At 49.4% G+C, this 25,771-nt stretch overlaps 1 protein-coding gene across 1 annotated transcript; it reads right to left on the reverse strand.

Annotated features, from left to right (window-relative positions):
• Window positions 1-6,280: 6,280 nt before the first annotated feature.
• Window positions 6,281-25,497, reverse strand: LOC144805421 (uncharacterized). Its single transcript, XM_078671980.1, has 5 exons — window positions 25,417-25,497; window positions 20,567-20,601; window positions 16,291-16,311; window positions 8,871-8,898; window positions 6,281-6,766 (listed from the first exon to the last, which is right to left on the reverse strand). Exons 1-5 carry the CDS (start codon window positions 25,495-25,497, stop codon window positions 6,281-6,283), a joined length of 651 nt encoding a protein of 216 aa, XP_078528106.1.
• Window positions 25,498-25,771: the final 274 nt, after the last annotated feature.

Genomic DNA, 25,771 nt, shown 5'->3' on the forward strand with positions numbered 1-25,771 from the left:
CGAACAGCAAAGGAGATAACGGGCATCCCTGTCGTGTACCCCTCCCGAGCACAAAGGACTTCAAGACCCTACCATTAACCACAACCTGGGCAAACGGCTCCTCATACAGGAGTCTAACCCAACCCATAAACTCGGGCCGAACCCAAACTTCGCGAGGGCGGCCCATAAATACGGCCATTCCACGGTGTCAAAGGCCATCGTGGCATCCAAGGACACCAAGATGGCCGGCTCACGTAAGGACCCCGCCCTCGCCAGGACGCCATGAAGACGACGCAAGTTGAGCGCTGTGTTGAGGTGCGGAATAAATCCAGACTGATCCTGGTGTATTAAGTCGCCAATCACCTTTATGAGGCGATTAGCCAACATTTTTCCCAAGATTTTTGGTTCGGCATTTAAAAGTGATATCGGTCTATATGAGGTACATAAATCCCGGGGTTTACCCTCTTTGTGAATCACAACAATGGATGCGAGTCGCTGGTCTCGTGGGAGTGACCCTGTCTCACGCGACTCCATGAACATCTCGCGGAGATAAGGCGCCATTTTATCCGGTCGTAACTTGTACCGCTCGATGGGGATACCATTCGGGCCCATGGCCTTACCTGAGCGGATGGAGCGGATATCGAGCGCCACTTCATCATTGGAGAATTCTGACTCCATGAGCTCTTTGTCCGAATCAGACAGACAGGGCAAGGCAATATCCCTAAGCAACAGATGCGAGTCTTCCTCCGGTGTGTCTGAGACATACACCTTCTGGAAATAACACGCAAAACTCTCCACTATGTCTACTTGGTCAACCACTCGCACTCCATCAGCACGTTCCACCACAGGCACAACACGACTCGGCCTTTCTCTCTTATCCAACCAGGCAATCAACTTTCCCGCTTTATCACCCACATCATACAATCGACCCCGCTGCTCCCGGCTCATAGCCTTGGCAGCGTCTGTCACCAGAGCTCGATAATCCGACTGTTTAAGGTGCAGCGCATGCCGTTTTTCTTGTGTCGCACCAGACTCCAACTCTCTCTCCAAGCTACTGAGTTCAGCTTCCAGTCTTTCCACCTCCTCAGTCTTCCTTTTCTTAGCATCGGCAATCAAAGAGAGGGATTGACCCCGGATCACAGTCTTGAAAGCCTCCCATAAGGAAACGGAAGAGGACACAGACCCCACATTCTCAGCAAAGTACTGATCGATGGACTTGACCACACCCACCCTGGTTTTGGGATTACGAAAGTGCCAGGGATTAATCGGGGCCACTCTACCCTCCGCCCCAAACTGAGCATCAATGGAGAGCCACACTGGGGAGTGATCGGATATGCCCCGGGCCAAGTGTCTAACCTCCCTAACCGAGACGGCCTGCGCCGCCGGCACAAGTATATAATCAAGTCTGGAGAGGCTCCCGTGCGCTCCAGAATGAAAGGTGTACTGTGTCTGTCCAGGGTGCATCAACCTCCAGCAATCTACTAGACCCAGCGTCTCCAAGAAGGTACTCAACCAAGACTGCGATCTTGCAAGATCTCTAGGGGGGCTACGATCCTCCGTGCCACAGACCACCGAGTTAAAATCTCCGCCCACAATTAAAATACCCTCTGGGAGTCCCAGTATTATCTCCCCCAGGTCCGCAAATGTCGTAGTTTGTAAGCCAGGCGGGACATAGACAGAAAGTATGGAGATCGTCTTCCCCTCCCATCGTCGGTTGTAAGACTGGCAGTCTTGATGTCCAAAGACTTGACCATCTGCCGGTAACGACAGCATATCTACCTCTATCATCTAGAGTGGTCACATCTATTGCAAGGGGGAGGGAGCTTCTGACTAGAATCCCTGCCCCTCTCGACCCAGTGGTGAATCCGGAGTGGGCGACTAGACGATACCCTCGGCGATTCATTGCACGACATGTGTTCCCAATCAAATGTGTTTCTTGTAACAACACCACATCAGGGGAGAAACGTTTCAGGAATACCCCGTTTGATGCCATCCCCCAGGCCATTGACGTTCCAACTAATGACCCTCAGCCCCCTACCCCCCCATCCCAACAGTATGGATCGACTCCCCCTTCCAGCGAAGCGGACATCAAAATCAAAATAAATCGTAAAACATTGCCTCTGAACCCAACAGAAGTCCCCAGCCCACCCCCAAGAAAACTCCTAGAACATATCCCCCCACCCTGCACCCCTGCGCTAGTCCAAAGAACCACCCCAACTTGCAGTGTGCCTGTCGCCCTCACAAGAAACTAGTCTACAAAAAGAAAGAAACCCCAGGAGGAGGAAGAGTTCCGTACCCCCCCCCGCCACCTCCGGGCTCAGCAAACAAATGTATTCACATAGAAAGTCATCAAACCACTGCTGCGAAGTCCATTCACTTGGCGTGCCTGTAGTCACCTCTCACTCCTGTTCCTGCAGGCCACCCTCTGCGCCCTCCGAGAGGTCCGGGCAATCTCGACGCGCCGGCAAAGTGTCTAGCAAGTCACTGATGACCTCAGGCCGATCAAAGAAAAGTGTTCGCTCGTTGTGTTCAACTCGAAGCCGGGCAGGAAAGAGCATAGCGTACTTCACTCCCATGTCCCGCATCCTCCGCTTGACCCCCATAAATTCCATTCTCTGCTTCTGAACTGCCTGGGTAAAGTCTAGGTAAAAGCTGATGGTTGCATTCTCAAATTTCGTGGGACCTCCAGTTCGCGATGCCTGTAGAATAGCGTCCCTGTCCCTGAAATTGAAAATTCTAGCTATTATGGGTCGCGGCGGAGCGCCCGGCTTGTGAGCTCCACCCGGAACACGGTGGGCGCGCTCAACTGCAAAAAAGTTACTGAGGCCTTTGGGGGCCAGATGGTTCAGTATCAGGTCCTCCACGAGGAGATCTGTAGTCATCTCAGAGGACTTCTCCGGAACCCCAATAATGCGGACATTGTTGCGCCTTGCACGACTCTCGGAGTCTTCCAGCCGGCGGGCGAACAAGTCGTTAGTGGAGCTTAGGTTTCGGACCTCGGTTTGAAGATCAGACACGTCGGTTGTAAGACTGGCAGTCTTGATGTCCAAAGACTTGACCCGTTCATTTGTCTTCGCCAGATCTGTCCTGATCAAGTTAATGTCGATCGTCACCGTGTCTAACTTCAAGGCCAGTGTCTCATACTGCTGGCCCACGGAAGTCTTAATCTCCGCAATGGCGCCCATGACGTCCCGCAAGGTCAGCTCTGCCGTCGATGCTGAACCATCTCTGGTCTCGTCCGGTGTGCCGCCCGCACCACTGGGGGAACCTTTGGGACGGGTGTAGCGATCCATGATGTTCGATTGAGTGGCACCCCCTCGGTGCGTGTTCTTGGTCGTCCGCTTATCGATTTCATGCTTGCCCGCCATAGTGTGCGACGTGCCCCTGAGGGCCCTTTGAGACCTGGTATGAATGGCTCTTCTTAGGTCAATCTCCGAAAAGTCTGAAGCACGAAGAGTGGCGGGCCAGCGCACAAGCCAAGTGCAGACCTCGGGAGACTGAAGTAAGATGGAGACTGGGTTCAGCCCAAAGAGTTCGAAAACGAAACCGAAAGTACCTCGGGGGCACAAGACAACCTCAACTGGCCATTGTTGTTCAATTACCACCCGGGTTCTTCGGGGACCTGAGTCCCAGGGTGCTCCCCGTTGTAGGCCGTCAACTTGCAAACGGAGTAAGTCCGGTTCCCGGCATCCAAATCAAATTCGGAAAAGAGCATTCAGGTCAGCAGGGTTAATTCTTCAATAACCCGTCATCTGTGGCAGGATTAGTGGCAGGATATATGCGGGAGGCGGCGAGGGTCTCGGGAGCCCTATGCTCACGCGACCATCTTGGATGCGCGCTAAGCTCCTCCTCCGAGACTGCTCAATCTTACAAAGCCAGCCATCCCTTTTTATACAAAATATTATGCTTTAGGCAAACATTCCTTATTTTACAGTTGACCATTCACATATTTTCACGACAAAGAAAAAGCAGATTCATGATGACAAGCCCATTTTCAGTTTGTCCAGCCCACAATCAATTACCCGGCAAGGCCCAACATTTTTGATCAGATATCGACGGACCCCTAATAAAATCGGGCACCTCCTCCTCGTAAAGCAAGCCATAAAGTAAATAACAGAGACAGGTGTGAGTGAGATTAGACATAGTTGTGTGCAATGAAGGGTTTATGGTATGCTGTGCCTTGATTCTAATCTCGAGCGGCCACTGGGAAAGGAACTGGCCGAACAGGTTTTGGCTTCGGGCAGTGGAGTCAGCTTGCCCAGGTCACACAGAAGTCAGCAAAGGTGTACGGGTCCCTAAGACTCGTTTTGGCCTTAGTCATCGGCCTATGTGAGGGCAACCACAAAATGGCTGCCATGCACAAAATGGAACCCGAGGGTTCAGGGTGGAATCTCTGATTTCAGGGTGATCTTGTCACTCGAATACGCCGAAAACACTCGTATTTAGCATACTCGTCATTTTCGGTCTTCTGATACCAAAATTGTTATGATACGATGATGTTTATGACACGGGTCCAGAATTTCAGTACCACAGCCCCTCCTTTTGCCCTTACATAGGCAATTAACCTACACACACGCTAATCTGAGTCCAGGTCTATATTCATGAATTCATTGAGATGTTGCTGTTGCATCATCCTATTACTTAGCTCGTCCCTTGATACAGGTTTCCTTACACACGATGTAGCACAGAGGCCACATATAGTAGGAGCACACTGTACGCACAGACAGAACAGGAAAAGAATGGCTAAGGTCATCCCAATGATCATTAGAATCTTCCATCCCCAGGCAGACAACAGCTCCCAGAACCATCCCATCAACGACCAATCTCCTTTATCCACATGAATAGATTCAGAGATCTTATGCAGTTTGGAGATGGCCTGGTACACTGTCGGAGCGTTATCTGGAATGAAAACACAGCAACTGGACTGGATCACTTTACATACCCCACCTCGGTCTGCAAGTATGACATCTAACGCAACTCTGTTCTGAAGAGTCATAAGACGATCCGACTGGAGCTCAGCAGTCAAGTTACTAAGGGCACCGGCAGTTTCAACTACGGTGGACTCAACCACCCTTGTCAATTGCCTTATATTCCTACTGTTAACCATAGGTCCCCAAAACGGCAGAAAGCCCTTCAAGAAATCTCCCAATTCTTGTCCTGCAGTGTCTTCCTTGCTGACGACGCCTCTAACTACCCTTGTCTTGTGGTAATCTGCCGCAGCTGTGTAGGTGGGAGGCAACAGGAACGAAACAAAACATGTGCCTGAGAAGTCAGGGGGCAACCATGTGTATGCTCTATCGTAGCAGATGAAATAGGTACCCTTAGCTGCTAGAAACGATGGGAAAGTCTGGGACGCAAAAACATACGTCTCAGTGCAGATACTCTCCCCTAGCTGAGCTCTGGGATTCTTGCCATTACCTTGCAGACATAGATGACCCTGATGGGGTACGACCCAAATCGGGGAGGATCTTTTTGCCCGCTGGTTCTCACTCAGACTAACTCCATATCCGGTTACGTTCCATCCAATATATGCTAGTGTCTCATCTCTTGGGATAGTCTCATAAGAGATAGTTCCTCTAATCATATTGACTATACCCTTAACTAGAGCACTATTCTTCAGATTGTCCTTCACAGAACGTAGGGGGTGAGCTTCACTGGCTTAAATGAACATTGTTCTGTATGCCCATACAGAACCATTATGACTGAATGGCAGGATCAGGTAAGGGATACCTTTGTCAGTGGTATGAGGCATAAGACCACACACCCAACAGTTAGTTGTGTTCACTACTAATTGGTGTTGGTGCAAAAGCTGAACAAAGGAGTTATTAATGAACTCTAATCTTCTAGCGGACTCATGTTCAGGCAGAGGATGAAAAAAATGCGAGGAAACAGTAGAAGGAGGTATGGGCGGTGTAGTGGGTGCAAATGTCACTCGAAAAGAGAATAAAACATATCCTATTAAAAACGTCATTACACTAAGTAACATGAAAATGCATAACATCAAAAAACGTTTCTTGGTCATCATTATACACATTTTGGCTTTAAAGTTCATCTCTTTGGCAGGTCTCTCCATCTCGAAAAACTCCATTCTCTCTAATTGCTGCTCGCGGTGGTAGGATGTTCTATGTTAAGGAATGCTTCTGTCAGTCCAGGGCAACTCCCTTAGACCAACCAGAACCGTCGACCTTGTGTCTTCGGCTTGCACTCCAAAGACTTCGGCAACCGCGACCCTACAGCTGAACCCGGATGGCGGTTCGAAAAACAAAAATAAAAAAGTTTCTCAGATGAGAGAGCTGCACTTTCAAAAATAGCAAAGAAAAGAATTGTATTTGTCCATAGTTCTAGGCCTCAGATTATAACGGCTTTTTCCAGGTAATGTCTGGTCTTGGAACAAAAGTTCAGGCTCTGTAGTGTCCAATCGAATTGACGGTGGCACAGCTTCTTGCAAAAGATTGTCACTTTCACGTTCAGAGTTTGTTCCTTTTACACGTGCATCGCTGAAAGGCAGAAAACGAGGCACAGTCTCAGTCTCAGAGTCAGCGATACCCTCCTGGACCCACCGGTCGTACGGCAGAGGCAAAGGGACCCTCTTACAATGTACGCCGTGGATCCAGTTATTTTTTCTTTCCACTCGCACGGCGGATCTCGTTGACAAAAGGACTAGATAGGGGCCGGTCCACCGGGGCTGTTCATTCTTTTTCCGCTGGAAGTTTTTAACCAGGACCCATGATCCAGGATCGATGATGTACCCTGGATCTTCAGACACCTGAGGAAAAGTATCGTGAACCTGTTGGTGTAAAACACGCAATTTAGCCGTCAAATCATACAAGTAATCAAGCAGTACAGGGTGTTCAATTTCACTGAACTTTGTCGGTCTTGGCACTCCCCATATGTTGGCCGGACGGCCGAACACAATCTCGTATGGACTAAGTCCCACTCGCGAATGCACAGTCATTCTTGTCGATAGAAGTGCTAATGGTAAAGCATCGGGCCATTTGAGGCCAGAGCTTGCTTGTATCTTGGCCAGTTTAAGTTTTAGAGTGCCATTGTAGCACTCTACTAGTCCAGCTGATTGGGGGTGATTTGCAGCGTGAAATTTTTGGCGTATACCTAGCCCTTCACATACTCTCTTCATCACTCGACCCACAAATTCACTCCCATTATCACTCCAGACCATTCTCGGCAAACCAAACCTAGGGAAAAATTCTTTGACAAGGGCTTTAGCTGTGGATAAGGCAGTGTTATCTTACAGGGGATATGCTGCCACCCATCTCGAAAAGGCACAAACAACCACGAGTACATATTTCAGGTTGTTGCATCTTTCCACGTGGATGAAATCTAGCTGCAAAACCTCGAACGGATACGTTAGAGGTGCAAAATGACCAGCTGGAGTTGGGGTTCCCCTACCAGGATTGTATTTCAGACACACCATGCAATTCTTGACCACATTCTCTGCACACTTAGGAATTCCAGCATTTTGCCATATTGGAGCCAACAACTTACAAATCCCTTTCACACTGATATGAGCCATTCCATGCGCCATTGTAACCACTGCAAGCACATACGCATCGGGTAACAACCATCGCTGATGCTCTGACAATTGAACCCAACAACCATTTGCATCCAATTTACCCGTACTCTCTCTCCACACACTCAACTCTTTCTCTGTAGCTTCAGCTTGAATAAACTTCACACTCTCTATCGTATCTTCACACATTCCAACGTCACCAACCCATCTTGCAGGGCCTGCAACATACATTCGACTCATCACATCCCTTGCTGTTTCTTTTGCGACTTCGTCAGCAAATGCATTGCCATGACCAACATCATCAGTAACCTTCTTGTGTGCACTACATTTCACAATCGCAACTTGTAGTGGCAAAGTAAGTGACTCGAGAAGCTCATTCACCAACTGACCATGCTGAATCTTGGTTCCATGCGAAGTCAGAAACCCACGTTCTTTCCACAATCGTCCAAAACTGTGAGCCACACCAAACGCATACTGGCTGTCAGTATATATGGTCACTTTCTTTCCTTTCGACAATACACACGCTCTCGTAAGTGCAATCAACTCTGCTGCTTGGGCTGAATTATGTGGGATACGTGCAGCTTCAACAATCGTATGCAAAGTCGTAACAGCATATGCCGCAGTCGTATCACCATTCGGAAGCTTGAAGCATGAACCATCCACCCATAAGGTACCATCACACTTCACAAGAGGAGTGTGTAGGAAGGTGGCTACCTGACTATGGTTACCCCAGATTTTTTGCCTGTGTTTAGCTGGTTTTTTGACTTAGTTGACCTGGTTCCCTGCTAATCAGGGCCCCAGGCCATCTGCTCTCTCTGTAAAATGGATTCCATGTACCCTAGGTACATACCACAATTGGAAATGGACTCCTTGTCAGCCCCTGTATAATGCACTATAGGTGCCCAGGGCATAGGAGCCACCAAGGCCTACCAGGGGCTGCAGCATATCTTTTGCCACCCCTGGCTGGTTCTTAAATTGACACAACTGGCTGATCACTCAGCTGGGGTAAGGTGGTGTAATCACCCCTTGCTCAGGTATAGTATACCTATATCTAAACCTATATCTGGACACATATAAACCTGTGAGCCACTCCTATGGAAGGCCTCATCAATCCTGGAGGCAGAGTGCGTGGTTTAATGTGAGATGGAGCTCTAGCATGAGCTGAGCCTGTCTGCAGCCGTCGGGAACAACTCCCTAAGCTGTTTCAGGATAAGGCCATACCATATACTCTTAAGTGCCTTATAATCCTCGCGGTTATATAGCAACTTTGGTTTGGCTTTATCAAAACATGTCGTGTAAGGTGTCATACGATTTGGAATACTATCCCCTCGCCAGTTCTGGCGACGGGGATAGCATTCCACACCTCTAGAGGGGTAAGACATGTTACTTTACTTAAATGCGGTTAATTTCTAAAAAGGCCTTAGATCCACAAAATGGATGCCTCTGCCACAGACAAGAGTCTGACCCCCTGCAGCTGACCGAAACTCAGCCAAATGGGGCCTGGACAAAGGGTTTCCTGTCGCAGGGGGGTGTTATCACCCTCCAGACAGGAGATAGTGGATTGTAGCAGGGAGGTTTGAAAGAAACCAGACACTGCTTGGGGCGCACAAGGCTGCCCCTTGCATAATCCGGCCAAACCGGTTCTGGGGCACTCCAGCCCTCGTGCCAGGGCGGCCTGGATCAAAGGAAAGGGGTGTATCCACCCCCTTCCTGGGTCCCACCCATAGGAGGGGACCTAGCAGGTAATCCAGCCCCCCAGATTCGAATAAGAGTGGGAGCAGTGCCAAGACACTTCAGATTATCCTGATGAAACATAAGAAACGAAACTCTGGACCCTTCGACATCCTACTCAACGTAGAAGCCCGAAGAATCTCCCTTGTGGTCAAGGAGTGACCACCCTGTGCAAACAGGCACCATCCAGCCATCGACATCTGCTTTGTCGCAGTTCCCGCCGGAACTCGAGCGACAGAGATCGACGAGATCAAGCTTGCCTGCCTTCCAACAGCCCGATCCACAGTCCCTGCAGAGCTGAGACCCGTGGAGGCGACCGGAAGCGTGGGGCACGCCATCTTGAATTGACCACAAGACGCTGACGGTGCAGCCCACGAGTGACCCTCGAAGCTTTACACCGGGGTTTGAGAAGCCCCAACCCTGAGCCACACTTGCACCGAAGTTCAGCCCTCCACACTCGACGAGTGCGGCGTGGGGCCCTTCTGCTTCTTTTGGCTCAACGCGTTGGCCCGGTCACTTGCCAGCCGGCTAGTGGCCCTTGTGCCGACGAACTTTGAAATTCGACCTGCGAATCTGGTTGCTCCAGATCTGCACCAGCTCCCCTGAAAAGGAGCCCCCACTCTGACCCTCCTGGTTCGAGTGAGAAGCAATCTCCCGGTTCTGCGTGGATTGCTTTTGCCAAGTGTTGTTTGCTCCAATCTTGAAGCCGAAAGCGCCGACGGCGAGAGCCTGCGTGGGACAGATCGTGACCCGCTCCTGGACTTCGCAGATGCCCCAGAGCCCACGTGACAGCGGAGAGAAGCTCCTCGACGACCACCTGATTGCGCCCGACATTGCCTGGTTCCGTCCTGGTTCCACCCTGGTCACTGCTGAGTGACCCAGACTCTGTCCCCTCTGCTTTCAGGTACTTTTCGACTTGTGTGGTAAATAAATAAATAATACCCTATTTTTGGATGAATGAATGAATAACAGATAGCTCAATAAATAAGAGTCAAGATTCGAGGTAGTAGGAGTTTCTGCAGGTTTATTACAGCATAAGGACAGGATCAGGACAACCTGCATAGAACGGGGGTAACAGGGCCCAGCAGGACAACTGGGGCCCAGCAGGGGAAAAGAGGCCCAGCAGCTGCTGGGGCTAGGTCTGGGATGAGCGCGCTAATATTCAATAACAAGACATTCATTTATATACATAGCGCGAACACATAGCATTACATTGCAGTAGGCGTAACAGTGGGTGGAGTAGAAGGCGTGACGTGTAGCAGTCGCGAGAGATAATAGTGAAAAGAGGTGTAACTGGGAGTATACATAGACATGTGATGCAAAACGTAACAGAATATGTCTTGAATGGGCGGAAACATAGGAGGGGGCTACCTAAGGAGCCGGGACCTCTAACCTAATGGTGCGCGAAAACTAGCAATGACGTGTTACTAGGAGAAGCTGGGGGCTACGAACTCTGTACTAGGAGCAGAGACTAGAGTCTGGAGGGTCGGAGCGACATGTACCTAAACCCTATCTGGTATCTGATGTTTAGGGAACATGTTGATATAAACTAGAAGTCATGAGGGGAAAGGCTAACTTGACTCTAAGATTGGACCATGCATTATTCTACATGTAGTGCGTGAAGAATATTAAATGACCATTAAATACAGTATTTCTCTAACGTGGAGACGAAAAGGCTAGACAATGACGGAAACTATTGATGCAGTTCAGTAGCTTAGGAATGCAGAGGAGGAGGACTGAACTGATAGCAGGAACTATAACATACTTTTGGCAGACTCAGAGGCAGAGCCGGGGTGCACCGGGCACTGCAAGGCAGGAAGTAAGTGAAGGGTCGAGGATACAGGTGGGGGCTGTATCGCTCCTCAGCGAGGCTTTCAGGAGACAGGAGCTGAATCTGTGGTCCGGGCCCTTTTGAGGCCTGGAAACGGGGACTTTATAATTGAATAACGTGCACACTGAGAAACGTGGCAACATTACTTACATAGGCCTGATATTCGTAGTATTCACGAGGACTGGAAAATAGCATACTAGAGGTGGACACAACTGTAATTGCGTCTTTAATCAGAAATGGGGAATAACATATGCATATTGATCATGCACACATAACATATGATGGATGAGGCGTAGGGACACAGAACATGGCAAAATTTACTTTTCCACATTCCCTCCTTGTCACTACGTTTCAATCAGGAAACATCAATATTCATGATACCGTCTATCATTTCATACAGTACCATTTGCTCGTCTCGAATTGTCTTGGAACGGGATTTAGAACGGGGCTTGGGACTAGAAATACAAGAGGTAGCATACATGCTGCAAATCGCAGGGCCACATTGTATACAGAGGCAGCAGCTGAATATGATCGCTACTGCAATACCTAGAAAGGACAGAACTTTCCATCCTCATGCGGAAATTACATTCCAGAACCAACCGGACCATGTCCAGGGTAGTTTCAGTATAATCGATAATCGGGAGATTTCTCTTGTGTCTAGTGTGTACTAAGAAAGAATTCCTATGATAGTCAGGTGGGGCTAGAAAAACAGGTGGCAGTAGGAAGGCAATGTAACAGGTTCCCTCCCAATCGAGGGGCAGACGGACATATGCAGTTTGACCACAAATAAAATAAGAATGACGTGAAGCTTTGAAAACAGATTTCCCACTGTCACTATACTTGATAACAGTAGTACATTCACTATGACCTATATGTACAGAACCATAACTACGGACACATAATTCGCCTTTGACTGGTAGTACTGAAATAGCGGGTGAGTCTGGAGTAGTATCAGACTGAACATTCAGGACCATGAAATTCGACGAATAATTTCCTATATTATATACTTCATTTTCTAGATCTGAACCTGTTCTGTGGGGGAAACCTTGTTTGTCTGGAAAACATGTACTGTTAAGAAAAGACATATCTGTTGAGGATGACATTAACGTGGACCATGCTCCACACGAACCATTGTGTGAGAATGGATAAGGAAACAGTGGCAGAACTCCCTTCGGTGTCTGGAAAGGGGGGAGTCGACCACACACCCAACAATTAGTGGCATTGCTGGTCTGGTGTGAATAATGTAACATACGGATAAATGTGTTATTACGCATGGCGAGGCGGTATGAATATTCGTGAGGAGGCAGATCACTAAACGTGTGCTCTACTGTAGCATGAGCAGGCATATTTACATGAGGAACTGAAAAACACAGATATAAAGCATAGCTGGTGCAAGAAATCATTATGCTGATGAATAATATGAAACTCAGAAAAACGATACATTGGAGTGAACTTTGACTGACTCTCTCACTATGGGGGTCTATTTTATATATGTCAGAAACAGTCTAACCGTTTCACCTAGGGGAGGACTTATACAATCAAACTGGCTGACTTATTAGACCTGAGCTTTAACTTATACTCCTGTTGCGGAGTTTTCTCTAACAAGGGAGGGGTTGTAATAAAGTCTGGTGCGGGACAGTCCTTTAAAACAATGTTCTGGCAATCCTTCGAATCCTGGGAAATGTTCTTGGCAATGTCTTTGAAGACTGGCTTTGGTCCTTTGAAAAGTTTTACATGAGAAAGATGGACCCACCCCTTCCTGCCTTCTAACTTGACGGCAGTTCGGGTGGTCAAGAGGACCTGACGTGGCTCCTTCCAACGTGGTTCCAGCGGACTTGATCTGTCAAAATTTCTGATCATCACCAAGGATCCTGGAACGATCTCGTGCGGTGCCACCTCGGTATTGTCTGGAAATGCGGCGGCAACCTGTGAACGACATGAGTTGAGGGCAGACATCAAGGAAGCTAGGTAATCTGTCAGCATATTACATGAAACATCGGTAATACTTCGGGGTCTAGGAGTACCCCACATGTTAGGGGGGCGGCCGAATACGACCTCATACGGGGACAGACCTGATCTGGAATGTGCGACCATACGCATGTAAAACAGAGCGACTGGCAAAGCTACTAACCAGTCCACACCCTTGTCTTTACAGATTTTTGCTATACGGATTTTCAGAGTCTGATTATGCCTTTCGACTAGTCCAGCTGCTTCTGGATGGCGTACACAATGGAACTTCCACTGGTACCCTAACAAAAGGGAAACGTGTCTCATGAGTTCGGATGAGAATGGCTGGCCGTTATCAGAATATACGACTCTAGGGAGTCCATATCTAGGGAAGAATTCACGAACCAACTGCTTGGCAGTGGTCGCGGCTGTGTAATCTGGGACTGGATATGCTTCTGTCCATCTGGACAAAGCGCATACTACTACAAGGACATACTTGAAACCTCGACATCGCTCCATTTGAATATAATCCATCTGGAGGACCTCAAAAGGGTGGTCAGGGGGCTGGAAACCACCTTGTTCCACCGGAACACTTTTACCTGGATTAAACTGACAACATATCATACAGGTACGGACTTTCTGCTTGGCTGCAGCTCGTAAATGCTTGTTGAACCAAATGTTCTGGATACTGTCTAACATAGCTTTTTCTCCTAAATGTGCTGGACTATGTGCGGTATTGATAATGACTTGAACCATAGAATCGGGGAGAAACCATGTGGCTCTACCCTTCGTTAACCATCCTTGATCTGTCTGGACCCCTCCTTGTACAGACCATTTCTTGATTTCATCGGGAGTAGCATGTAACTGGATATCTATGACATCTTGTGTAGGGTCCTTAACTGTCATGCATGTAATCAGATCTGGAATATGTGTCTGTGTCTGATTAACTGGAATGTCTGGTGTCTGTGCTGTAAGCTTGGCTGTGCGGTCTGCTAAATCATTACCTTGGGAAATAATGTCAGTAACTTTCGTATGTGCTTTGCACTTCATGATAGCAATAGATGTCGGTAAATGTATGGCATCTAACAGGGCTTGAATAAGGAGACCATGCTGAATCTTGGTTCCATGAGAAGTCATAAAACCTCTCTCCTGCCAGAGCACTCCGAAGTCGTGTACAACTCCGAATGCGTAACGTGAATCTGTGTAAACATTAACCTTCAGGTTCTTGGCGTGTATACAGGCTTGTGTCAGAGCAACTAGCTCTGCTGCTTGAGCGGACAGGGTATCAATACGGTGTGTTTCAATAACTTCAGTGTCAGTAGTCACTGCATACGCGGCGACTAGTTCTCCTGTACTAGTTCTCATACATGAACCATCCACATAAAGTGTCAGGTCAGGATCTGGTAACGGAATATCTGTCAGGTCTTGTCTTGGCTTAGTCGTAATGTTGACTACTTCCACACAATCATGTGGGTCTGGATTTGAATTAACTGATGGTAACAGTGTAGCAGGATTCAGAACGTTGCAGCGTCTAATTTCTATGTGTGGCTGGAACAGTGTCAATTCATAACCTGTTAAACGTGCAATTGTCAAGTGCTGAGTTTGTGTTCGGTTTAAAAGAACTTCTACTGAATGTGGAACTTGTACTGTCAGGGAGTGTCCTAAAACTATGGAATCACTTTGTCTGATAGCTAGTGCTGTGGCTGCAACTGACTTGAGGCACGCAGGCAACGCCTGGGCGACTGGATCTAATGTGCTCGAAAAATAAGCACAGGGCTTGTATTGACCTGCTTGATCTTGTGTGAGAACAGATAATGCTGTACCTTCGCGTTCTGTAACGAAAAGTGTAAAAGGCTTACTGTAGTTCGGTGTAGCTAGAACTGGAGCTTGACATAGGGCTTTCTTTAACTCGTTGAAACTAAGTGTATGTTCGGATGTCCAAGGGAGGACAGTCGATACGGCTGCCTCCTGTGTCGTTAACTGTATCAGTGGCTTGGCTAGGAATGCATACTGGGGAATCCATTGTCTACAATAAGAAGTAAGGCCGATAAAGGCACGTACCTCCTTCTGGGTTCTGGGCTGGGGAAGACTCGCTATTAACTGGATACGGTCGGGTGTCAACTGCCTACCCCTCTTGGACAGCAAGTGTCCTAAGTATACCACTTGCTGGACACAGAATTGAAGCTTCGAAGGTGACACCTTGTGTCCCATCTCGGCTAGAAAATACAGGACTGTAAGTGATGCTCGCTCGCAGGCACGTTCAGAACGGGCTGTGATCAGTAGATCATCGACATACTGGAGCAGGGCAGTGTCAGTTGGCATGTGAATGTTGTCTAGTTGTCTCTTGAGTGCTTGACTGTAAATACTAGGGCTTTCTGTGAAACCTTGAGGAGCGCGTGTAAACATATAGCTCCTTCCATTTAAACAAAATCCGAAAAGAAACTGGCTGTCTGGATGAATTGGAACACTAAAAAATGCATTCTTGAGGTCAATAACAGTGAAAAACATGGCTTCGGAATCAATGGCTGTTAACAGGGAAGAGATGTCTGGAACAACTGGGTACTGAGGAATAATACATTTATTAAGCTCTCGTAAATCAATCACTAATCGATATACTGGCGGTGCATTTGGATCAGTACGTTTCATGACTGGAATGATCGGAGAATTGCATACATTGGAGTCAGTTTCTACAACTACTCCTTGAGCCATGAGCTCGTCAATAATTTTGGATAAGGCTGCTACAGCCTCAGGTGGCAATCTGTACTGTCTGATTCGGGGTAACACTACATCTGGTTTGAGAGTCACACGATAGGGTGTGATTTGCATGTAACCTACATCAGTTGGACCTTGCGCCCATAAATGCTGCGGAACATTAGACAATCTTGAATCAAAATCTCGTAATACATAGTGACCCTTAAAGTCACGTAGGAACAGACGTATTCCCTCTGGGGAACAGCAAATAACTGCACCTAACTCTTTCAGTGTCTTAATACCTAATAGATTTTCTGGACATGACTTAGTAAGTAACAGGTCAGTAGTACGGGACAATGGACCTACTTCTAGAGTAACTGGCTTTGAAATCTCATTAACTATGGGTTTTCCTGAAAATCCAAGGGAAACATTTCTTGAGCCTGAGAGCGGAGCCCCTGGAACTTCGGCATGACTAATTGTGGTCCTACTTGCCCCTGTATCGATCAAAAATTTTCTGTCTTTCCCTAATACTTGACTATAAACATAGGGACCTTCTTGGTCTACAGGTATCTCGATGAGAGGCAAGCCTACCTCCCTCTCTAGGCTGTTTCATAATTACTGTTGGTACTCTGGATACTCAGACTGTGCATACTGGTACATCTGCGAAGTAACATGCTGTGTTGCAGCAATAGGCTGCGGTACTGTAACTGTCTGTGGTGCATTCTGTGACTGAGGAGTCTGTGAAACTTGTTCTTGTCTCGGCGGACGTGGTCTTTCTTTAGTCTTACCAGTAGCTATATTATGTTTCAGAACTGCACACTCGTTTATAAAATGACCTGGCTGTTTACAATAATTGCAATTCCCTTTAACGGGAGCCGCAGGATGACTGGCTTGATTCGGACCCCTCTTCTGACTGTCTTGAGGAATAGATTGTGCAACTAGCACTTTCATTTTCGTGTCTTTCATACGTTTTCTTTCGTGTTCTTGCTCTTCTCTGATTCTATTCTGGTGATACTGGAGCATCTGGAGCATCTGGGACGGAGTATTTGCTTGCCAGGTGCTTTCGACTTTCAAAACTCGGTTTTTAATTTGTGGACTTGAATTCTCGACTAATTTGGTAACGAAAAGATGAGGGTATGACTCACTACTTGTCTTGAGACCACTATTAATACTGAAACATTTCTCGAATCTAGAATAAAAATCACTAATGTCTTCATCTTGTTTCTGTTTACAGGCTGAGATTGCATCCCAGTCTTCTTTCCTAGTTGTCAATAATCTGGGCAAAACTTGAATCAATAATGAGGTGCTGGATCATATACATACCCACCAGTCGTTGCTCGGCTGGGGGCAGTTTCAGAAACATTTGTGCCACTATTTCGTCTGGAAAAGTGGTAGAATCAGTAATCCATCGGACTGCTGATCGGGCTAGTTCTTGTTCATGCATGGTACTTAACTCGCTATAACCGACTCGTGATTTCAGAATGTGATCGGTAGCTTGAAATACTTGTTCTAGAGAACCTTGTTCTGGTGCTAGATGTTGAAAAACAGACTTGGGTTCTAGACGTAAATGGCGATCTGGAAATCTGGATTTTCCTACATACGCTATTCTGGCGGGATTCTCGTTCTCTTCTTCAGGATCAGAGATACTTTCTTTCTCGCTTACTTGTGCTGCTTTACGCTGTTCGTGTAACCTTATTATTTCTTTACGAATTTTCTTGTACATACTTTCCATGGCACTAATGGTCTTGTGCTTACCCTCGGCTATATTATCACTCCACCTTGTCAGGATTCTCATTTCGGCGGGATCTTTAGACGGATAATCTTGTTCTCTTATTAGACAATTGATCAGGAACTTTAATATCATGAGCTGAATCTCGGCTTTCCTTTGAGACATAATCTCGCCAATACTTTCTGGATCATCCCCTGTACGGATGAAACGATATATTCTGTCTAGATCTTCTTTCATATTCGGCAAGGTGACTAGATACTCGGTCACCCTTCTTACGCGTACGGAATATAGAACCATATTATATTCGCCTGGAACTGGATCATAAACACATTCGTTAAGGGCTTGCCTGATTTCTGTAACAGACTTATTACTTTTAGGAGTACGCTCTGATGCTTGAGCATGTAATTCGAGTGCTGATAAACGCTTGTGTGGCGGCGGGGTTTGAGGAGGACCTCCTCCTGCGGCCCCTAGACTAGAATCGTCGACTGACATTCTTCGTGCTTGCAGGGTCGGTAATTGTAACGTGGGCTGAACTTGTATGGCTGGCTGACCCGGGGGTACCGTAACAGGTACTCCGGTGTCTGGAGGAACGGGAAGTGCCTGATTTACAGGGACTGGTGGAGCGCGAACTGGATTTGCATATTCTGGAACTGTATCATCCAAATAGGACGAAATAAAAATATCAGCTGCGGTCGGTTTGTGACGTAGCTTGGTCGGAACTAATGGTGGCGGGAAATTACTGGGTGCCTCTGGGGTCGCTTTTGGCAAGCCTTCGGCAAGGAGAGGATACATACCCTTAATAAGGGCATGCCTCTGTCTGTCTGACTGTTCGGCTCTGACTTGTTCACCTATCTCGATTAATTCTCTTTCTTGGGCTCGTTCTTGGGATTCTCTACTTAACTCTGACTTTCTGACTTCCTTTTCCGTTCTTCTATGCGCTTCCTTACGCCATAACTCGATGGCATCTTTCTGTGACTGTCTGGCTTTCTTTTTCCATAATGCTTCTTCTACTCGCATGATACATTCGGCATCCCATGTACCCGATACGGGCCATCTATACTTTTCTTCTAACTGTTTGGTATACTCTACCCATAAATCTAGATACAATATGGCGCTTATGCCATGTTTCTGATACATAAAGTGACCTGGACTGTCCCTAGGCGGAACAGGAACTGCTGCTTCTAACAGACCCTTTCTGGTTTTTAACTGACGTAACTTGGAAAAGAGCGGCATTCTAAACTTGAATCGGAACACAATACAATACACGAAAAACAATAACAATTGGGAAAACAATTCAGGCATACCACGACATTGGAAATACATTGAACAACATTATAAATAACAGTTCGAACAGAATACTACCTGAAAATACTGAAAACAGAAACAGAACAGATTTCTCGAGAACGGAACAGACTAGAGTTACTGGATGCACTGCTATAACAGTACGGAACATACCGGTCCCATAAAGGAACACATCAAGACCCGTATCCACCTAGGTGAACACTTCGTTTGTGAGCTTGGGTACCACCAACCCACGGACCAGGAGTCAATTTAGACTGACCCTGTCTAGACACTACCCCAGCAATGGTACTCACCGGGCAGCACGGAACGGAAGGCCTCGGACGGGACTGGACTACGACGACGAACTTCGGACTTCGGACTTCAATTACGGGTGGACCTCCGGATACCTCGCGCAAGAAATCATTGTCCACATCTCTCTTTTAGGAGCAAAAAAGGCCACTTTATTTTAGGACAGGTGCATCATAAATTTTCACGAAACACATTTCATTATTTATTTATTTACAAAAACCAACTCTACAATGATCTTAGAAAACCTGAACCCAAAACCCAGAACGAAACTCCTATCTACTACCCCTAACCTACCCACGCTACCCTTCAGGATGGCCAACCCGCTCCAGGCTGCCCACCCCCACTACCAAAAACCCGCCTATAAGTAGAACAAAGGCACCCATCCTAACCGTGGCAGGCCAAGAAAGGAGCAGCACCTAGGGTACCACAGAAGAAAAAACACACCCCCCCACCCAAATGGAAAAGAAAAAAGAGGGAGGGTGGGTGGGGCAAAACAAACCTCCCTACTAGCCTCCCGCTACGCAGTTACCCCACTGCCAGCCTAACCCCCTTATATAACTTCCCTAATCAGCCCACACCTGCTTTCCTGCTTCTCGCGCGAACCTACCCAGGGAGAGACCGGCTCGCGCCTGGCTCTCCCTGGGTCCCCCCTCGCGCAAGAAATCATTGTCCACATCTCTCTTTTAGGAGCAAAAAAGGCCACTTTATTTTAGGACAGGTGCATCATAAATTTTCACGAAACACATTTCATTATTTATTTATTTACAAAAACCAACTCTACAATGATCTTAGAAAACCTGAACCCAAAACCCAGAACGAAACTCCTATCTACTACCCCTAACCTACCCACGCTACCCTTCAGGATGGCCAACCCGCTCCAGGCTGCCCACCCCCACTACCAAAAACCCGCCACCCAGGAAAACCTTTAGTGTTTTCCTGCCCCACCAAAAGGACAGGAAGGAGCACACCATAACTGTACCTGAAGAACCTTACTAATCAAATCCCTGAGTTCTAAAAGGTAAAAAGAAATACCCAAAGCCGAGAGATGCACACCGTCCTCACAAAATAAATGATGTTCCGAGACCTGTAAATGATAATGATTCAAACAGTAGATACCCAAATTATGACAAAAAGGTCGCATTGTCCTGTTCACTTTTCTCCTGGCCTTTTCAAGGGCGGAATGGTTCCGTGCTCCACGCCACTGCAGACGAGGCACAAACTCAGTCCATATCAGCATGGTGCTCACCCATGTGGTTTTGATAATTTCCAGATCTTGCTTCATGAGTTTCAACAAAGTTAACCCAGAGAGAGAAACCAAGTCATTCTCGCCAAGATGGAGCACCAAGAGATCCGGAGGGCCCCCCAAACACTGGGAAACCAAAGCAGCTAAGGCGGGAAAAAGCCCACCCCACCGCATGCCCCCTGTTCCATGCCAGGAGACTTCATGTTCCGCGCTGTTGAGACCCAGCGATCTCCCACAGAGCTGAGTGGCAGCGGCGCAAGCTGCACGTTTAATAAAAGAGTGCCCTAGTATCCAAACCCTCCGTTTGCCTCCGGGGGCCGACGGCCAAGGACCTAGGAGAGAAAGAAATGTTAGACAATCCAAAAAATTCACTATTTCCTCACATATTTCTCACAGCACTTGGAACGCCAACGACCAATGCGTCTGATCTGGGACCAGTCCCACCCCAAACGAGCGGCCTCCGTCGCCGCACCAATTCTGAAGGAATGGGTACCAAACTGAACCGGATCCTTCCCCAAGCGCAACAAAACTTTGCGCAAGACAGCCAGCAATTGGGAAGCAACAATGGGACTACCATCCACATGACAAAATATAGACCCCTGGAGAAAATATGGAGATGATATAAACACTTCCCATTCCCCAACCGGACAACAAGCAGAAACACCACTCCTGCCAAGGAACACCCACTTACCCCTCCCCAACTGGTCGGTTTTGGATGCCCGCAGCCACAGCCGCACCCTGTCACTCTCCAACACTACCTCACTGCTAGTCATGCCTACCCTACCCCGTAACCCCAACAATTCCGAAGCCCGAAATGCCCCAAAGAACAACCAAATGAAACACAAACGAAACTTGGCACACTCAAAAGCATCATGACAACACAACTCCAACTCTGGTAACAACAACTGAAGCAACTCAAAAGTCACTGGCTGCCGTAGCTGCGGACCACCAGCCCGAAGCCTGGCCAAACCTTTCAACATTTTACGAACCAACACCCCCCCAACCGGATCCCTCCCCCACCAAAGTAGCCCATAAAAAGAAATCCCAGCCAACTTGCCCGAAATGGTAGTGGGCGACAGACCTTTGTCTGCCAAATGCAACACAAACTGTAAGATAACACGTTCATCAGACCAACCAGCCCCAGCCGGGCCCACCCACTCCTTACCGAACTGCAGAAACTCGCTCCAAGCCTTCACATACCCCTGCCTCGTTGAGGCGGCCACCGAATGTTCGACTAATTGGTGAACCCTCAATCCCCCAAGGCCCATACGTACTGTGGGATCGCTGTTGGTTCCAGGTCCGCCCCAGGAGCTAACTTGCGGAACTCGGCCCACTGAAATCGAGACAAAGAGTCAGCGATGCAGTTAGAAGTGCCAGGAACATGCCGTGCTTTAAAGACAATATTTAATTGCAGACACCGCAGCATGAATGCGCGCAGGAGTCGCAACACCCGCAAATCACGAGCCTTCTGGTGATTGACAAGATGTACAACTGCCAAATTGTCCACATGAAACAAAATTGATCGATTCCGAAACTCATCCCCCCACAGATACAAAGCAACCAGCAGTGGGAAGAGCTCCAGAAATGCTATGCTACGACCTTGGTCCCGCCAGAGCGCCGGCCAGCCGGCCGCGCACCACCGACCGTCCCAAAAGATTCCGAAGCCATGAGCCCCAGAAGCATCAGTGAACAACTGTACTTGCCACACCATGTCCTCATCCGCAAAAAACAAGGACACGCCATTGAACTCCTGCAGAAAACTAAGCCAGACTGTCAGATCAGCACGGACAGCGGTGGTAATGCGTACCCGATGATGGGGAAGGCTCGCACCGGACATGGACAGACCCAGACGTCTACAGAACGTCCTGCCCGCCCGAACAACCCGACAAGCAAAATTGAGGTACCCCAACAGCTTCTGGACAGTTCTCAAAACTACTTTCCGCTCCCTCAAAACCAGTTGGATGAAGTCAGACATTTCCGTCACTTTAGCTGCAGGCAATCGCGCCACCATAGACAGCGTGTCAATTTCAATCCCCAAGAAAGTCAGGGACGTACATGGGCCCTCAGTCTTGTCCGGCGCTAAAGGAACACCCAATTCCTCCGCCAGGGCCTGAAAGCTGTTCAAAGCCGACTGACACTGCCCGGAGCGACCTTCCCCAATGAAAAGAAAATCATCAAGGTAATGACAGACCAGGACGTGGCCAGTAACAAAAGTGAATCTCCACTGCAGGAAGGTACTGAAAGTTTCAAACAGGGAGCAGGACACTGAACAGCCCATAGGCAACACTCGATCCACATAGATACAACCATCAAACTGCATTCCTAACAGACTGAAATCCCAAGGATGGATGGGCAAAAGCCGGAAAGCCGACTGAATATCGCTCTTCGCCAGCAATGCCCCAACACCTGCCATGCGCACGAGCCGTAAGGCATCGTCCACCGAGGCATAAGCAACACTCGAGTCGGCCGGATCGATGAAGTCATTAATGGAGGTACCCTCGGGCCAGGACAGGTGATGGATAAGACGAAACTCTCCTGCCGCCTTCTTGGGCACCACGCCCAGGGGTGAAACAATCAAGTCAGGCAGAGGACAAGATACAAAAGGACCAGCAATCCTACCAGCCGCCAGCTCGGCATCCAATTTTTTCCGCACCACATGGGGACTCTCCTTCGCCGACTTCAAATTATCCGACCACCTGCCCACCCTGGGTCCCTGATATCCAATCCGAAAACCAATTTTGAAACCCCAAGACAGAATCTTAGCGGCATCAAAATCTGGATAATCCACCAGCCAGAAATCGAGGACCGTCTGCCTAATAGGAGTAGGAGCCCTTGTAAACAGGCTGTTGGTGCTGTCCCCTACCCCCGGAACCTCGTCCCTGATCGCCCAAACGTTGTCCAGGAAAACAGTGGGTGAGGGAGTGCTTTCCCCCACACTGGGAACACTCATGCTTGTACCTACAAGCTGGCCTGTTACAGGAACCCCGGTTAAAGTGCCAGCAAGTGCCAGTGGCGGCTGCTTGACCTCTGCCCCAAACCCCCGCCCCAGACTGAGCGGGGCGAGCTGAAAAGGGCCGATAATGCACCGGCTGACCACTAGCCGTGTGGGTCGTAGCAGGCGGATTTGCCGATGCCATCCACTGTAACCATAATTCGGAGTCAACCTCACCCCACGAACGCTCGGGGAAAGCGCTCATGCGGGCCCGAAATTCGTCATCATAGGACAACCATGCAAAGCCACCAAAATAACTGTGAGCCTTGCGGACGATATCTGCATATTTAAACATAGCAATTGCCTTCTCAGGATGACGTTGACAATAAACACTGGCATAAATCAGAAAGGCCGAAGTCCAATTCTCTATAGACTTCGGAACACGGGGCCGCCGCGCCAGTTCCAGTTCCTCCTCCTTCGACCCCTCCTTTGCCTGAATATCTCTATGAAGAAGTCGAAAAACATCCACAAATGCCCCAGACCATATCAGATTCTTCGTTTTCTCGGACAAATGAGACCCCAAAGGCATTCCCACCCCAGAATAAGGCAACTTTTTCGGCAGGATACTATCCTCCGCCACCTGTGGGGCAACCATTCCACCATTCCCAGTAGTAGAAACCTCTTTGGCAACTTGCCCCGTAGAAACATTCGAACACACCGGCCGCTCAAGCCTCGGTCCCAGAGCGACTCGCTCAACCACAACCCCATCCCTCGTAGAAACATGCGAAAATACAGGCCGCTCAAGCCTCGGTGCCAGAGCGACTCGCTCAACGCCAACCCCATCCCCCGTATAAACGTTCGAAAGTACAGGCCGCTCAAGCCTTGGTGCCAGAGCGACTCGCTCAACCACAACCCCATCACCCGTACCAATAGACCTTGTACTCTTCACAGGGAGACTCTCCCTAGGTTGCCACACAGACCACCACCCATCCTTACCTCTGGGCAACTGCTCCGACTGCAGTGTGACAGCCCCATGCTCCTTCTGCGAAGGTCCAGAACTCCCTGCCCCTCGTACACCGGCACGGTCCGCTCGAGACTCCTGCGAAACACGAGAGACAGGGGGTTGCCCCAACCCACCCCCCTGGGCCCGTGCTGCCAAAAGCCCAACATTGGTGTCTCTCAACTCCCCTTCCTCCAAATCCCCCTCACGAAAATTAGCACAGAAAGCTTCATCAGAAAATAAAACTTGGTCACTGCCACTGGGCATAGCCCCATCACCAATACCCCCATCATAAAACTGCCAATCAATAGGCTGAAAACTGTGTACATTGAAAGCTGTAGACGAGCTATCCGCTCCAGATAGCCCCCCGTGAAGCCCACCACTGGAAACAGCCGTGTGGACAGTTCCCGGGCCCGTAGAAACAGCCGGCAGCCGCCCAGCCGAAGGCGCCGGACGAAAACTGCGGCCGCTCGAGCCAGAAAAGGAAGAGGACCCCAGAACAGGCTCCCCGGAAACGAAAACGCCATCACCCCCCAAGGAACTGGTCGCCGACGCCAAACCATGGCCACCCACCGCCCCAGGCTCAGGACACCCAAAACGGCCACCCGGCCGACCCCTGGGGACCGGGAACAAGGAGGGACCAGTGCCCGCGTGCGCCCCCCCATGGAGCAAACCCCTCCCACCCGTAGCCAAATGAGGGGGGGTGGCAGTTCCCAGGCCAGGCACACCAGCGTCCGTAGACTGTGCAGGCGGGGGTGGCAGCCCACTGGGTGCAGCACCCGCAGAGGGCAGAACAGCAGCAGGAGGCGGGGCATCAGGGAGGGGGCAGGCAGGTAACGCGTCCGGCAAGGGCCGTACATCAGCCCCACCTTGGGGTGGGGGACCAAAAGAGAGGTGAGGGGCCGTACCAGGCCCCGGCACAGCGGGGGAGAGCAGGAAACATTGCCCGTTCAGCCACAGGTAAGGCGAGGCCCCGGCCGTCATTTGAGGAACCGCAGGGGGGGGCGGCAGGGGGCACCGCTGCAGGGGGGGGGGTTGTACACGCCCAGGCACATCCAGGCTCCTCCCACGCTTGGGCTTTGGGCCCGCCGGAGGCTTCCCCGACTTCCCCCGCACCAGCCCGCTGGGGCTCGGTGCCTGCCGGCTCACCGAGCGGCCCCTCCTCCCCCCGGGCGCCCCACGCGTGTCAGCAAGAATAAATGGCAAAGCACATACCTGCTGAGGGGCGCCCGGGGCATCCAGTGAGGGCTCCATATCGACGGCGGGCGACACCGGCCCAGGCCCGTCTTCCGGCATAGCCGCGTCTCCGTCTTGCTCCTCCTCCAGGCCCTGCAAGAGGCAGGCCTCGACCGCCCTGGAAACGCCCTCAGACGCCCTGCGAGGGGGGCGGGACAACCCGACCCACGCCTCCGCCGGAACACCCGGCCGTAGCAGGTCTTCGCGCCCCGCCTCACAAAGGATCCTCACAGCCCTCCGGACCTCCGCCGCTTCCTCCATGCCCAAGGACCCAAGGTAAAACACGGGCGCCGCAAAACAAACCTCCCTACTAGCCTCCCGCTACGCAGTTACC

This window comes from Lissotriton helveticus, assembly GCF_964261635.1.
Source record: "Lissotriton helveticus chromosome 1_1 unlocalized genomic scaffold, aLisHel1.1 SUPER_1_unloc_1, whole genome shotgun sequence".
Classification (NCBI taxonomy): domain Eukaryota; kingdom Metazoa; phylum Chordata; class Amphibia; order Caudata; family Salamandridae; genus Lissotriton; species Lissotriton helveticus.